Source organism: Clarias gariepinus, chromosome 8, assembly GCF_024256425.1.
Source record: "Clarias gariepinus isolate MV-2021 ecotype Netherlands chromosome 8, CGAR_prim_01v2, whole genome shotgun sequence".
Lineage (NCBI taxonomy): Eukaryota > Metazoa > Chordata > Actinopteri > Siluriformes > Clariidae > Clarias > Clarias gariepinus.
The window spans coordinates 9,090,148-9,107,836 of NC_071107.1; the positions used below are offsets into that span (position 1 = coordinate 9,090,148).

A 17,689-nucleotide genomic window follows, 5' to 3' on the forward strand; every position below is an offset into this window, starting at 1 on the left:
CCCTTGGAGCAGATAGGGCTAAGGGCCTTGTTCAAGGGCTTGGCCTGGTGGTGCTGGGACTTGAACTGCCAACCTTCCCATCAGTAGCTCAGTGAGTTACCACTACCCCATTTATTATAATAAAAATATAAATAAATAAATCTGCCACACATTTTTGTAAAATGACAGTATTATGGAAGCTTAATAAGAACACATTTTGGGACACAACAGTGCACAGGCGATGTGCTACATATGGGTAATCTGCTGGTTATTAGAACATTGTCCTCAAAACTTGCACTAGATTTCATCTCTGTTTTTTATGTTTACACATGCTATCTAGGACCGAAACTTAATGCAAAAAATATAAAAAACTGGAGAAAAAAAATGTTTTTTTTTTTTTTTTACAAACCCGTTCATTATGTAAGGAGTGAAACACAGCAGGCCATGCTTTTACTGAAGAATAATCCTCTACAGGGTGTGAGGCAAAGTAACCAGCTTAAAGTTGATTGTTTTTCTGTAACAATTTTTATTCTTCTTATAGCAGAGCAACTTCTCAAAAATCAACTTAAAAGCAAAGTACTACATTTAACATTGTCCTTACAGAAAGCTTCCTCATATTGATAATTATATATTCTCATGCCACTTCATTAGCTACACTTGCTAATATCGGGTTTTAACATTATATTATCATGCAGTTGCTGCAGATTTGTAAGTTCTTTTGGACCGTAGCCTCAGTTTTCAGTGACCCGGTGTGGTCCTCTGCTGCTTAGTTAGATGTGTTATTTGTTCGGAGATGTTTATCGGCATGCCTCAGTTCTAACGAGATGGTATTTGAGTTACTGTTGCCTTTCTGTCAGGCCAAACCAGTCTACAAGTCTCCTCTGACCTCTGGCATCAACAAGGCATTTTCAATCAGAGAACTGTCACTCACTGGATATTTTCTTTCCTTTCCTTCACACCACTCGGTGCAAACCCTAGAGATGGTTGTGTATAAAAATTACAGTAGATCACCAGTTTTAGGATACTCAGACCAGTTGATCTGGCACCAACAATCATGTTCAAGGTCACTTAAAATCACCTTTTCTTCCCTATTCTGATGCTCGGTTTTAACATACACATATTGTCTTGACTTTGTCTACATGGCTGAATGTATTGGGTTATTGCCATTTGATGGCTGATTAGATACAGTACATGGATTAAACTATCGAGGAGTGTATATTTGAACTTTTTAAATATTAGAAATGGGCTATTATTATTAGATTTATATTATGTGGAATGTCAGCCTTAAAAAATGCCTGTGAATTAGTTTTACTATAGAAACAATAACATATTAATATGAGTGCATTTGCAATAAACCAGTGATGGTGTGGAAATTTAATCAACACCTTCTGACCAATCAAATTTAAGAACTCTGCAGCACTATGGGAGACTTAAATCAATGTTTTAACTTTAAAAGCCTAATGTAATTATGTAATGTAATGTAATTAGATGAGCACAGTACTTAAAACTCTTTCTGTTTTCAGTAAATGAATTAAGCGGGTTGAAATTAGGCTACCTGCTGCCCATGAATAAAAAAGCATTCCTGAGATCTAATTGTGTTTCTCAAAACAACCAAGTAAAAACTCTTAAATGTTTCTTCACCATTAAGTCTAACTTATTTATAAGACTGTGAGCTGTTGGAGCATTCGTAGTTTGTCAAATGTTGCATTTTTAAGTACTGACAGATTTGCATCCATGTGACCTTTTGCTCATGCATCTCTCTCTCTCTCTCTCTCTCTCTCTCTCTCTCTCTGTGTGTCAGTGTGTAAGCATTTTTTTTTTGCACGTTTCTATTCCCCAGCATTTAATACTATCAAAATTCTTTTTTCCGGAAGAGAATGATCAAAACAGCATATCAAAAGTCAGTTTGTTACACACAGATTTCTGTCTGTGTAAAATGTTCTACTTATCTTTACTTTCATTTTTAGGATATAATTTGTTAAATGGGACTTCCTGCGTGGAAAATTTAGAAATCAGACCTGAATGATAAATTACTGCTTGCTTCTAAAGTGTTTTCAATGCTTCCTGCTCCAAAATGGTGCAGCATTAGGCAAGCACCTGAACAGGAATCCATTAAACAAAATGAATATAATGTTCGCTAAACAGACATGAATAGTTGTAGTGCATTTTATAAAGCTTGCCAGAAAGGTTAATGCGGAAGGATTTTATTTTTGTGTGGGTGTGAGTGTTCAGATTTAAAATTTAGAAGGCGATAAATGTGAATGTGCAGCATATTGTGATACATTTATGTGGTATATTTGCATTTGTAAACTTCCTTTATTTATGTTTTGTCAATAAATAGTGCACTCACTTGTTTTAATTTTGGGAATTATTATTATTATTATTATTATTATTATTATTAAATCACTGGCATAGGTGATGAGCAGGATTTTGAACACTGATCCCTTCTATCCACATCTATAGTTGAAACCAATTATGAAATTTTATTAATATAGTCTATTTATAAACCATATCAGGGGTCCTGGTTCTGCTTGCGTTACTGTTTTTGTCCATATTTTATCCAAACTGTTCAGTTCACAGCTGCCCACTTTAGGTTTAAATCCAAACACAGATACAGATATACAATTAAATTTTACAGTTTGCATAACACCACTACCATAATAAATAAGGCTTAATGCACTTTATTCTTTTTAAATATTTAGTGGCATGGAACTAATAAAAGGAACTAAATAGTAAATTATCTATGATTAAAATATGTCACATGACATTAAATGTACATGTTTTCATGTATGCCTTGTTATATTTCACAATTTGTTTTTCACAAACAGTATATTTTTATTTTGTGTCTGATTAAACATTATTTAAATTTCAAATCATGCATGATTTTTAACAAAAATGTTTTACGTTATGATAATTTTTTGTGAACGATTTTACACAATTTTACTTTTTCATATGTGATTTTCTCACAATAATATAATAAGTTTTCATACATGATTTACAATTTCCAGCCAAAGCACAGTGGAAGGCACTTTTCTGCATGTTCTCCCCATAATTGGTAGGTCTTACCCCGGGTACTCTGGTTTCCTCCCTGTCCAAAGACATGCAGATTAGACTAATTGGCATTCCCAAATTGCCCATAGTGTGTGAATGAGTGTGTGAATGTTCCTGAACTACAGTCATTAAGCTTTCAGCTGCATAACAAACATGATGTTATATAATTTCTATCCGTTATCACCCAAATGAGGATGGGTTCCCTGTTGCATCTGGTTCCTTTCAAGGTTTCTTCCTATTGCCATCTCAGGGAGTGTTTCCTTGCCACTGTTGCCGTCACACTTGGCTTGCTCATCAGGGACAATCTCATTATTATCCAGACACATTTTTTTAATACAGATTTTTTTGGCATTTTTGTAAAGCTGCTTTGGGACAATGAATGTTGTTAAAAGCGCTAAATAAATAAAATAAAATAACACATACTCACTCACACACTCACTTATTTACTCACCTCCTTCACACATCGGCCCTACATTATAGTGTATTCAGGGTCGCGAGGGGGCCTTAACTCTATCTCAGGAGACTCAGGGCACAAGGCAGGGTACACCCTGGACAGAGTGCCAATCCATCGCAGGGCACACACACATACCCAGACTCACACACTCATTTACACACTACGGGTAATTTGGAAACCTCAATTAGGCTAATTTGTATGTCTTTGGACTGTGGGAGAAAACTGGAGTAACCGGAGGAAACCCACCAAGCACGGGGAGAACATGCAAACTCCATGCACACAGAGGGTGAAGTCGAACCTGGCCAGGAATCGAACACGAACTCTGGAGGTGTTTATAATAAAACAAAAAAGTTAATGTTATTTTTTTTCCATAAGTGTATCCCTTTAGAGAAGTGAACATTCTATATTTCATCATATTATATTGTTCACAACCATGTACCTTTATGCTCAAATGATAAATGAACCAAGTAAGCAATTTCCCACTGGGATTAATAAAGTTATTTGAATCTTGAATTGAATTTGTTTATCTCTGAATGTTTTAACACCTTTGGGTTGCATAGCTATTTGTTGATGTGACATTTGAATCAAACTTACAAAAGCACTGAAAAAAGACCCAACACTTGCAACACATTATGAGCGATAAAGATTCTGGTTCCCATTAGTGAAGAGAACTGATAGCTGAGCGAATACCGGTGGCCCAGATCCAACAACTTTCCAGACAATGATGTTAGCTGTCTTCATCTTTCCAACTCTGCCTCAAATGGGAAGGTGGGATGATTCCCCCGTTGAACTTCCAAAGCTGGAGAGGTGAACGTACATCTGTGTAAACAACCACCCTGGGCAGCCAGGGGAGCGACACAATGTGAATGGAACGCAAAGCCTAATGTATGCTTTTAATCCTTACTCCTAAAAAGTGTGAAAAGGTGAAGCGGACTAAGAATTTTATTTTTTTTGTTTCTTTAAACAGTAAATTGTTATGTTGTCATGCAGAGAAGGATAGAAAATTCAGGGTAGGTTTGCAGGTCAGAGGTCATTAGCCCTTCATGATCTCTTCTCCATTCTTTTTTTTTTTTTCATTCTGTCTATGATTGTATACCCTACACACTGAGGCTCAGAAAAAGCTTTTCCCCCCTCTATGGCCTTTGGAGCTAAACCAGCTGTTAAAGCTCCTGTCTCTATTTATCATTTTATATTAGCTCTCATAATCACATACACTTAACACTGGATTGCTTGTGTTTAACACACAGCTACAGCTATACTTAAATACTCACAGACCACACTAAAATGTATCTGAAAAAGTAAAAAAAAAAAAAACAGTACAGCTTTAAAGAAATAAAGAATCTTTAAGGACAGCTGTTTCGTTCAAAGAGAAAAACAATACACAGTGCGCTTGCAAGTTCTTTAGAACTGTAAATGATACAAGCAACACATTGTTAACAAAAAAGGTTTATACTGTACACCGCATCGCACCCTAACCTTCAAAAGGAAGTCACTTTAACTTCTGCATCTAAAGACTAAGTCTACTTTAGATATAAGATATTATGTATTCTCAATTTTGTTTGTTGAAGCACCCAGTACAGTATTCTTTAAATTATTTAAAACATTTTTCACCAACTCTAAAACTCTCTAACATTTTGCATGATTCATATGACATATATTGTAAGTTGACATACAAAAACTCAGGTCCCTGGATGGGCTGCCAGTCCACTGCAGGGTACAAACAACACACACACACATACACTTTAGACTTTTCCAAACATTAGCCATGACCTGTCCGGTGAGTTCCTTGGGCTTCATGATGGGTTTTATTGTTAGTGTCAGAGTAAAGCGGGCTGAATACAAATGCACACCACACTTTTAATTTTTATTTAGTTTGTTTCTTTTATTTCACAATTATGTGCAATCACATATAGTGCCATCACATGTGCCATCACATTGCTCTATCACATAAAATTCCAATAAAATATATTTGCATTTGTGGATGTAATGTGGCAAAATGTTAAAAAGTTTAAGGGGTATAAATACTTTTGCAAGGCATTGCATATAGGCACTAAATAACACCAGGATTAAACGACATAAATAAACAGCTAAAATAAAACTTAAACTATTGAAATATAATTTATTTTATATATATGTAAACAAAATTTAAATATATTTTTAGATTTATATATTTAAAAAAGTTAAATAATTAAAATAAGTAATCAATAAAAGTAACTAAAAAGTTATATCATTTACAAGCTGAATAGTACAATCATTACATGTACAGTCTCTATTCAGTCAGTCTGTCCTGCTCTTTTAGTTCTGTATTACCCTGTTTGACATGATAATATTGGAGACACGCGCCTCCTTCTGGCTATCAGGGCGGATTTGAATCCCGTGGTCAGTTTGGAGCCAATAGGAATGCACGGCACTTCCGTTTATGGTCTTTGTGGGCGGGGCTTGTTGTCAGGTCGGGCGCTCACTCGGGACAGAAAGCGCGTGCAGGCGCCGCATCTTTCACTCCGACCACCTGTTGACTGGAGCGCGCACGAAGTTCCCGACACGCGCTGGGCTGAGATCGGATGTGTTCTCACACAGATGTGCATTGGATCTACGTCCGTACACGGAACAAAGTTTTTTCCACGAGTTTTTATTATTATTCTTTTTTTTTTTTTTCTGAAGGAAGAACTTGTGCCAAGTCGTACTGTAAGTGACATCCCGAGGACATCATGCACGTCGTTTACAGTTTATACGCAAACCAGATGTTTAGGATTTGGAAGGCCAAGCGTCATCATCACCATCATCCATGCACGGTCGCGTAAACTTGCACGTTATGTGATTTGCGCGTGAGATGGTCCGCTACAACATCCCAGGTTGTGGAGAAATAACTTAAAAAACACACACTACGACATGCGTTTTCGCCCCAGGATGAAAGTAGGGTGCGTGTTCTTTGCGCTGGCGGCTTTGTGCAGGATAATCGTGGCGAGCAGGAGACACTGTCCAGACCTCACCGTGGAGAGCTGTGAGTGCGCAGCGGAGCGCTCCGGGGCGCTGAATCGGCGCAGCGCGCGCGTCACGGTGGCTTGTGAAGATGCGGACCTGACGGACACGCTCGAGCCTCGCGCGCTGCTCACCACCACAACCTCACTGTGAGTAAACTGAGAGCAACACGGGAGGGGTGGGTGGAGGAGGCAAAGCGTGCCAGATATGTTCACAATCTTAATCAGTCTTACATAGAGTGTGGTGCATTCACGTGGTTAGCTGTATAATTTGCAGGAAACTATATGCATCTACTAAAAAAAAAAAAAAAAAACCTATATGCATCTACCTGGCATAAGTTTTGTTTAGTACTGTTAATGTAAAGACCTGATGCTTAACTTGTACTTTAAACCAGGACTTCTCCAAACTTTTTTTTGGAAACTCCTTTAACTATAAAGTACATTACACAGACACCTTAACCCACATTTATTCTAACATAATTCTCTTATTCAAATATTAAGCGCATTATGTAAAATCCAGAACTATATATATATATATATATATATATATATATATATATATATATATATTAGTGCTGTCAAAATTAGTGCGTTAACGCATGCGATTAATTTGAAATATTTAACGCATTAAAAAAAATTAACGCAATTAACGCGGTTGCAGTTTTTTTTATTTCCTGTTGTGGCCAACGTGTGTTCAACGTGCAAAGAAGTATGGATAAGACCAAGGAAGGACTTTTAAACGGAAAGTTTCAGTATAAAACTCTGCCGGATGGTTCTGTGGATAAAACAAAAGTAATCTGTACATTTTGCAAAGCCGAATTTAAATACCAGAGAAGTAATTCGTCTTTGACATATCACTTAAAAGCAAAACACCCCACAGAAACAATCTTTACAGGGCCTCGCCAATGTAAATTGCATTGATTGTTTTGAAATTCAAATGACACAAATGGCACATACCTGTGTTTTTATTTCTGTAATAAATATGGCTTTCAAGCCAACAGTTAATTTGGAGAATATAGATGGTTTATTGCAGGTATGTTGTTTACATGAGAAAATCTGTGTTACAAGTTAAACAAAAATTCCAATAAACAATCATATTTGAATTTAAATAGTTTCATTGTCTTGAGTTTACATTAATTATTTACATTTACATATCCAAAAAGTTTCAGTCTTTTAATTGTGATTAATCGCGATTAATTGCAAAAATTTTTAGCGATTAATTAGTTAATTTTTTTTAATCGATTGACAGCACTAATATATATATATATTTTGCTTTTTATTGAAGACATGGGCCATCTTATTTCTGAAATTCAAATTTACAGAAAACCTTAGGTCCAATTTGGCAATAATCATAGACCCAACCTGTTGTCCAGGTTGTAATGTTTTTAACCAAAACGTATGTGTTAATATGTATAAAAAAAAAGAAGGATTTACAAAAACAAACATGCTAAGAAAAAAGTATACAGAATTTATATTAAAAATATACACATGAAAAGTTTATACACAAGTGCAAGATATATATCAAGATATAAAATGTTTTTTTCCCCTTTTTTTCACTGTGTAAGCAGTGCGTGATAATTACCACAACATTTAGGTTTGCTGAAAAGGATACAAGCAGATGATTAAACACACATGCACACACACCTACACAATCATCAAAAATGATCTGGACTCTGGCTGTAAAATTTGATTTAATTAACTTTTAGAAATACATAATTGTTCTTGCTTTAATACACTTTGTCCATCTGTCAAGAAGCTTTTGTATTCCCTTATTCAAATTTTTTTCGGCTGAGCTCGTGAGGTACGAATTCACAGCTGTCTTCACTTCTTCAGCAGAAGTGACTCTTCATCTTCGTATGGCTGCTTTCAGGGAACCAAACAGGTGAAAGTCCAATTAAGCGAGATTAGGACTATAGGGAGGATGCTTTAGGACTTCTAAGAATTTTAAGGGTGTCGACAGCGTGGGCAAAAGTGTGCAGATACGCATTATCATGCAAGATCTTGGATCGCAGTCCTCTCCGTTTAAAATTTAGGTTTCAGCTCTTCAATAAGCATGAGCACTCTTGATTGTTGGATCTTTTTTCTGATAATGTCCAATATTGGCTCTTGAAAATCCCAGAAAACTGTATCCATTAATTTTTCAACTGATGGTTGACTTTTGAACTTTTTCTCCGTCAGTGATTGAGGATGTTTCCGTTCCATACTTTACCTTCAGGTTCGTAGTGATGAATCCATGTTTCGTCACCAGTAACGATTCTCTTTAAGAAACTTTCACCTTCTTTAATTTTATTTGCAGATATCCAAACGCTTCTGCTTATGCTCTTCCGTGAGTTGTTTCGGCATTGGGTACACGCCCTGAGACCACAAAAAATCACTGCACGCTTCTCACACGAACTGATAAGATGACTGGAAACTACAGCAGTAGAACATGCATTTCTTTCTACTCCACTTGTTTATATGCTGGTTAGAGTTATTAATTAAAACACACTTTTCTAACTTACTATAGCTTTAGCTGTTTCACACACATATATATATATATATATATATATATATATATATATATATATTGTACAACCTTGTTTTTAATGTATATCATACGATTAAATTATGACGCATAGATATTGTAGGGACAGCAAATAATTCATCCAATTTTCCTGTCAAATAAATCAAGCAATGAATTATTAAAAGGCACATTACTTAGCAATTAATTTCTCTTTTCTGTTGACAGCAGCTACTTCAGTCCCTGCTGTACTGAGTAAGACACTACTGGAATAAATCTTGTGAGAACATTACAAGACTTACTTAAACTAACACCTCTAAATGGACTCCTATCAGCATAAACAGAAAATCTTTTCCTCCTTGGGTGCAGTGTTACATATGCCTTATGGCTGATCTCCTGCTTAGTAGATTCCTGCAGAGCTGGTTATTGTGCAATTTTAATTCGCGAAAGTGATTTTCCTCAGGGTAACAGAATTGGGATTGTTGGACAGTATTGTGTATAATTTATCTTATCTGTATTGCTGGAAAACAACTTGGATTAGTTAATTAGTTTATCTGGAAAAATAAAATGTAATTTTTCCATTAGCAACTGCTTTTTTAGATGCTATGTTCATTCAGAACCAACATTAATATGTCTTGGGGGTTCCTCTCCTTTCTTCTTCATCTTTCGGCTGTCCCATTTCAGGGGTCGCCACAGTGAATCATCTGCCCCCATCTAACCCTATACTCTGCATCCTCTTCGCTCATACCAACTACTTTTTCTCTAGACCTCCCGCCTGGCAGTTCCAACCACAGCATCTTGCACATGAGATCATCACACTTAACGTTTTTTTTCCCCCAAAATTATCAGTAACATTAGGCATAGCGTAAAGATTGACTCCTTGTATCTTTTTTTCATTTCCTTGTGTTTAATGGTGGCTTCCAAACCAACTAGGTGCAGTCTGCCATCTGCTGTATCGGAGAGTGAAAATACACAGGCGTGCCTAAATAAGGAGAGCAAAAAATAATGTGAATGCCAGCTGGAGAGTTAGCAGGGGAAGCAATTGTTCTTTGGAACTTTCAGTTGTGAAAAATCAATTGTGCCTCATTTGGAATTGGCCTATCTCTTCTCTCTCACACTCTCCTGAAAAGAAAGCGTGTTTCCGGCTTCATTCACGCTACAGAGTCTCAGATTGGTCATAGAAAGAAAAGGATATATATTGAGGCTACATCTTACTACATCTATCGCTCAAAAAAACTACAATGGATCCCATTTGGGGGTGTAACGGTGCGCACATTTGAACTTGTACTCTTTGTACTGTGTGTGTTGTGATCTGAGTGAATGCTGTCTAGCTTCAAGTAGCGCTGGATGATTTCCTCTGTAAAAGAAATTCACCCATTTCTACTTTAGAAATATAAAGTATATAATAAAGTATAAACAAGTCTATTTAAAATAGAATTCAGAATTTCATCCTAAGCAGGAATTTGTTAAATAGAAATATGTCTGGTGCAGTGGTTAGCGCTGTTGCCTGGCTCCTCCAGGTCTAGGTTCGCTTCCCACCTCAGTGTGCATGGAGTTGGCATGTTCTCCTTGTGCTTGGTGAGTTTCCTATAGGTACTTCGGTTTCCTCTCACAGTCCAAAGACATGCAGATTAGGCTGATTAGGCTAATTGGCATGTCCACCTCAATTGGCATGTCCACCTCCATTGGCATGTCCAGACCACCTTAATCTGGCCTCTCTGATTTTCCCAAAATTGGCATAGTGTGTGTTTGTGTGTACCCTGCGATGGATTGGCACCATGTCCAGGGTGCACCCTGCCTTGTGCCCTAACTCTCCTGGAATGGGCTCCAGGCACCCAGAGACCCCGAATACAGGATAAAGCGGTATAGACGATGAAATGAGTGAGATAGGATTGTATGTACATGTAGATGAATTTAAAGCTAATACTTGTATAAACAGTATGTCTCAGGTAAATGTAGGAGGCTGTACTTCATTTCCAATGCTTTGTGCAGCCATATTGATTTGACATTCCTCAGGGAGTTATGGCTAGTTTGCCACTGTGTACTAATTATACATAGTATATACTGTACAGGGCCTTTAAGGGTGTGCTGTGGTTTCTGGCACCATGCAGTTGGCAGCAAATCCTTTGGGTGATGTGGGTTGTGAGGTGGGGAGCTCTGTGGATTGGACTTGTTTGCCAGGCGCATCCTATGGGCGCTTGATTGGGATGCCATCTGGAGAGGTTTGGAGGCCTTGGGCTCTTTGACTGCATTGAGTGTCTGTTCATGGCCAGGAGACTGTTATCTGTGATTTGTGTTGCATTGGCTTTTCTGTGTTTTCTGACAGGATGGGCTGGGCTTTGGTCTCTGTGAGCATGGGTGAGCCTTAGGTGTTCATGGTCCCATCACATTTACTAAAAAGTGAATGAATGAATGAATGAATGAATGAATGAAGGAGTGAAACTACCGATACGGTGATGTCATTGATATATCTGTTGTAATCGATGATGCATTTTTAGTGCTTGGATATCGATTCTTTGAATACACGCTATGTAATACCTGACTATGCACATTCAGTTGGGAGTCAGATAGCTTTCGTGCTTCACCTATAAATTGCTGACTGTAGTAATCTTGACTGTTTTCATGCTGAGGGCTTGCTCACTAATGGCCAGCGTGTATTCATTTTAGTAGCAGATGTGCTTAAAAGCTGCTCATTTATCTAATTATGGCATTCTCAAATGTTTTGCAAATTTAGGGTAAGTGTAGAGGAAGGCTTAGGTATGAGGTCACAGGCTTTATTTTTATATAATTGAATCTATATATTATATAAAGTATGAATAACCCTACTGGCTATGAATGACGCTGCAGCTTTTTACACCAGTTTGGCAAAATGTCAAGTTTCACCAGCTCAATCTCAAAGGGTTTCAGCTTGCTGATTTTTTTTAATTTTTGCTTGCCTTAATGTGTTTACTTTTATAAAATAAAAAATTAGATAATTTTTTTATTTTAATACATATATTTTTGATGTTTTTACAACTTTGATCATATTTTACTGCTTTGCACCTTTTTCCTGATTACTGATGATGTGTTGTGGCTAGAGGTAAAAATTTCCAGAGAAAATAATGTCTCTTTTTTAGCCTCTAGCTCATACGGGTATAAGATATGAGTCTGTATTCTGCTTGTTATTCCAGGGAGTGTGTGAGAGTCATGGGGACATGGCTTGGTCAGCTTGCTGCAGCTGTCCCTCCCCTTGAATGCAAAACTCTCAGGCACAGTGAATGCATCCATCTTTCACTTCAAAGCCAACAGCAATTTTGTGATATTTAAAAAAAAAAAAAAAAAAAAAAAAAAATATATATATATATATATATATATATATATATATATATATATATCAGAGGAACCGTATGTGCTAGAGCTTTAGGCATTGGGTTCTTTAAAAAGATTGGGTTCTTTCAAGTCTTTTCAAGGCTTGAAACTCGTGAGAAAAATTCAATGCAGGGTTGTTGCTTGTCTAATGTTTTTACAATTTTTACAGTGTCTGTTTACACTACGGACCCCCTTTAAGAATATAGAGTGATTTTGCTGTGGTTTTTGTATCCAGGGTAATGTCAGCATACAGTACCACCAAGAAGGACGAACCACATCCAACAGGAGTAACTGTGGATGCAAGAGGAAGCTGTCTGAAAGGGATGTCCGGGTGCTAGACCAAATTGTACTGTATCTAAAAAAACTTAAAACCGCTGCCCAACTTACTGCAGAATTAAACTCTCGTGTTTCCACCAAAACTGTTCATCAGGAGCTCCACAGGGTCAGTGTACATGGCCGGGCTGCTATAGCCAATCCTTTGATAACTCAATGCCAAACGTTGGTTTCAATGGTGCCAGCAGCAAAAATCTTGGGCTGTGGACAATGTGAAACGTATTGTCCACCTTTACTGTCCCTTCCACATCTAGAAGAGTTGCATTGTAAAGAAGCCCCCAAGAAGCGTACCGCCCAGATTGTTGCACGCCCAGAGTGAAGCATGGGGGTGGATCAGTGATGGTTCGGGCTGCAATATCATGGCATTCCCTAGGCCCAATACTTGCGTTACTGCCAGGGATTACCAAACCATTCTGGAGGACCATGTGCACCCAATGGTTCAAACCTTGTATCCTGAAGGTGGTGCCATGTATCAGGATGATAATGCACCAATACACACAGCAAGACTGATGAGGGAGTGGTTTGATGAACATGAAAGTGAAATTAAGCATCTCCCATAACCTAAACAGTCACCAGAGCCACTTTGCGGTGTTTTGAAGAAGCGAGTCAGGAAACGTTTTTCTCCACCAGCATCACATACTGACCTGGCCACTATTCTGCAAGAAGAATGTCTCAAAATCCCTCTGGCCACTGTGCAGGACTTGATCTGTCATTCCCAAGAAGAATTAATGCTGTATTGGCCGCAAAAGTTGGTCCTACACCATACTAATGAATTATTGTGGTCTAAAAGGCGTTTCAGTTTCATTGTCCAACCCCCTGTATATTTGATTGACATGATGTGCTACATTGTTTGTCCGGACCAAAATTTGCACAATAGCTCTCCTTCCTTTACTTCCTGAAGGTGTCCTACTAATAAATTGGGTACTTTAATATAAATACACATGACATATTGGAGTGGTTTAGTAAATGTGAGTATGTTTCACAATCATCAGAGATTGACTTTTTAAATCTTTTGTCTGGGCTGGAAATAAAGCCTTTATACCATTCTGTGTGCTTTACTCATGACCATTGGTGGTGCTGTTGTACTTAATTCCAAAAAATGAGAAAAAAAAAATCCAATTTAAAACATTTGTTTGAGATAAGATTAAATGCCTTTATTTATTAATATTATTATTAATATTATTAATATTATTATTATATATTTTCTTTTCATTTGAACCAGTCTTGGTGTTTAGTTTTAAGCAGGTGCTGCTCACCAAGTTTTGCCAGATGTAATTTAAAGTAACTTCACCTCTTCTAAGTGTCCAATTGTAAAGATCTAGCCTTTAGGTATGTTTTTCATCCCAGTGCGTATGTACTTGACTTCTGGCTCGAAACTTGATCTCATGTTTTGGTACTAGCTGGCCAGGAAGTCTTGTTCCTGCACTAGGAAGTGTGACCTTTTATCAAACTGAAGTGGCCACCCTCGCCTCACTTTTGTTTCCCCACACTGAAAAAATAAACAGCTTCGAGAGGGAAGCGTGCATATGGTCAGAGGTAAGCTGACTGGACTGTTCCGTCCTCTGGCTATGTACTAATGCCTCCCTTCGGTCTCCTTCATTTTCACATTTATTGCCCCTAGAACCTGGGGTGCTGCTTTATCCTCGTTAACATGCTGGCATTATTGCTCCTCTGAGTGCTTGGAGCAGGATGCCCCTCTTTTGTAAGAGCAACAGACTGAAGAGGCAATCTCATTTGATTTATTGGTGAAGATTGAATTATTGGAATGATTATTAAAACGACGACCTGCTGGGTTACAGCGAATGTTGCTGAATAGAGAGTGTGAAGAGATTTGGCACAGCAAAGAGTCACAGGGATATTTAAACATTAGTTTTCAGAGGATTGCGACTATAATAAGAGCATTATGGTATTTCCAGATTAAACAATATTCTTCAGATAAAGTCTGTTAATATGTATTGTGTCTAAGCATCGTGCATGCTTGATATAATTACATTCTTCACTCGCTCCTAATATTACATAGTAATTCATAAGGTTACTGTAGCTACGGTATATTTATTGAATTACTATGAGCTAAAATCAGTAATTATGGTAATTATATTATAGAAGCAACTTTTAACTTGGCTTTCTGTTGACTAGAATTCTGAAATACTAGAGAAATGTCTTTTATTTGTATTTATTTTATTCCATCAGTACGCCTTAATTAAAATTTGGAAAATCCCTGATGTAATTTTTAGCTGAAAATGAACAAATGTCCTTGTGCACAAGTATACAAACTTTGTCCCTTTTTTAATTTGTGAATGTGATGTGACACGAAAGCATAACAAAGCTGCTAGTTGTACTGTATATGTTCATCTAGAGTGCTTGTAACACACACACACACACACAAATGATGTGTAAATGTTACGCTTGTGTTCCCCTTTCCGATTGAATGACCTACTTTGTTGTTAATTGGCTCCTGTTCATACATGTTTATTTCAGGAGAAGCTTATGGTACTTTTCCTGGCAGAGGCTTGTGCTGCTTCTGCTTTGGACAAACAGCCACCCAATTATTTTTCTCTTTGGTGGATGCTCTTGTCTTATTGACACGCACACTTATGAAATACTGCTGATTTATTATTCAAGTCACTATGGATGTTCTGGCTTTCTTTTCATTTACACAGTACAGTTTATTACCCAACTTTCTGTGTCAAGCCAAAGATCTTTGTATTTGTACGATTATATATCAGTTACTGTAAGTTGTAACAGTCACACATAGCTTAGATATACTGTATGCTGTGCATTAGTCTGTGCTATTCTATTCTATTCATTATAAAAATGAATGGAAGAAGGAAACCAGAGAACCCAGAAGAAAACCTAGATTGACATGTGTAATATGGCTATATTGTCTTTATATAATTAAACAATAAATGAACTATTCATTAACTAATTTATGCATTCATTTTTAGTAAGTGCTTTAATCTAATCAGGGTTGAAGTGCAGTTAGAGCCCTAAGGGACACCCTAGGTGAGCTTTGGGAATATACCCTAGATGAGAGGCCACTCTTTCACACCTTTAGGCAATTAACTGTTCACCTACTGGCATGTTTTTGGGAACTACACAGACACATGAAGAACTTGAGCTAAGTATTTAACCAGGAAAACTGGAACTATAAGCAAGCCTTAACCTTAAACCTAGCTCATTAAACATTTGTACAGTAGTGATGCTCTAATAACGTTAATCTAAAATCTAAAAGGTAATATTATCTATCAGACGTGATTAAAGCAGGGTCCATCCCTTTTTTCTTTAGTGCATGTCAAGAGGAGTGTAGTGCTTCACTTGAGCAGTGGTCAAAGGCTGAGCTCTGAAATGGTCTTAAGCGTGTGTGACACAAGGCCAAGTGTAGCGCAGCATTGCTGCTGTTGAGGGCACGAGGAGTGTGAATGCGTACTGACAGCTGCTCTGGCACTAGGATCAGTTACAAAGAGAGAGAAAGAGAGAGAGAGAAGTACATGGCTACTGCTTGGCACATCGATGAGCCTTCTTGTGGAAAGGATCTGTCCACGCTCTAGGATTTTCCGTGCATGGACCCACACCTTACTTCCATAGCTGAGTGAATGAGGTTGTGTTTTAGTTTCCTTGGGTTTGAGATTGAGCAGCTGTTGTTTGGAATTCTAAATTTTTCTATTTCCCTGACTGTGGCAGGCACATCTCTGCAAGTGATGCTGCAGTTTCACGGAAAATGACTAACATGGGGAATTCACTGCCTTTTATTAGTCCTGATTCGTGAATTGGTTCACAGACATGAAATGAATCTGTGGTTTTCTACTAGCTCAATAAACATGCCACCAACAAGGCTGTTGAACCTTAAACAGGATCATTCGGGCTCCTTTAGTAAACCACATCAGTAAGATAAAAGGTTCCCAGAACCACAGAGTTCAGCAAAGCTCCAAAATTTCCCATAGTCAGTGGTTTTCAAAAGAAAAATTATGTGTCTGCAAATCCCTGATATTCTTGGAGGTGTTAATGCATTCAAATGATTTTCAGTGCTTGAACATTTAAATATTGACCTAACCCTGATTCTCTTATGAACGTGGTCAGCTTAGACTTGCAGTTCTTTGGCCAAGCTGCGATCAGCATTGGTACTTCCACTCTTGCAGTCCTGATTACAAGAACATCTTAAAGGAGTTTGGTGTTTGAAATAAAAAGTATTTCAGAATCCAGCGCTTAGAGTACAGTAAGTCCCCAACATACGAACAAGTTCTGATCATTTGTAGGTAGAATTTGTTTGTAAGTCCATCAAACATTGTCTAGGTACTAGGATACTAACACAACTGGCTATAAACCGTATAAAACTAACATGTTCCATGATCTTGTTCTTGTTCTTTAGAACCATTTTGACAGTTGAATGATTCATGTTAAAAGCATGAGCAATGTCAGCCATCTTTTTTTTACTCGATCTCCTCAAGTGTAACATGAATCGTGTAGCTCATGCACTGCTGAGAATTGAAAATTTTACAGCAAGTGATCTGAAGGCTGCAGTTAACATGCACATCAGTTCTGCAGCTCCTAATAGGAAATGACACGTCCAGAGATGCCCTGGGTTAACTATTCCATCTCATCAGCAAAGACTCTTTCTCACTTTCTCTCCCTCCATGTTCGCTTCATTTATCGCTCCCTCTTAATTTAAGCTGACAGTAAAAGTAGACATCATGAAACGATATGAAGTGTGGTGACATAATCTCAAGTGTTATGTCTTCAGTTCCAGAGATGATATGCTAGCCCAGGGCAAGGTCTCATGCACTCAAGTCACGGTAATCAGCACTGCCTTATCTGTCTGCGTGGAGATTACCTGAGGCCAGTAGACAGTCTTATTCAGTGCTCTCTCGCATGCTGGTGAACAATAATAGCCATGGGCTTCCTCTGAGCATTTAGTCTAGGACACAAATTTTGGCTTTAACCAGGAGTCAAACCTACAGACAGTTAAAACATTCATTTTTTCTTCTGTCATTTCTTTATAATACATTGGTTACTACTAGTCTCTAGACTATTGAAAAACTATAGAGCATT

General features: G+C 37.6%; 1 protein-coding gene across 1 annotated transcript in view; it reads left to right on the plus strand.

Moving 5' to 3' along the window:
- The first annotated feature begins 5,934 nt into the window (after positions 1–5,934).
- Positions 5,935–17,689, plus strand: part of LOC128529092 (adhesion G protein-coupled receptor A1) — a 225,257-nt gene continuing 213,502 nt past the window's right edge. The window contains exon 1 of the mRNA XM_053502426.1: positions 5,935–6,612. Within this exon, the coding sequence (XP_053358401.1) occupies positions 6,374–6,612 (239 nt within the window). The 5' untranslated portion in view covers positions 5,935–6,373. The remainder of the gene's footprint in view (positions 6,613–17,689) is intronic.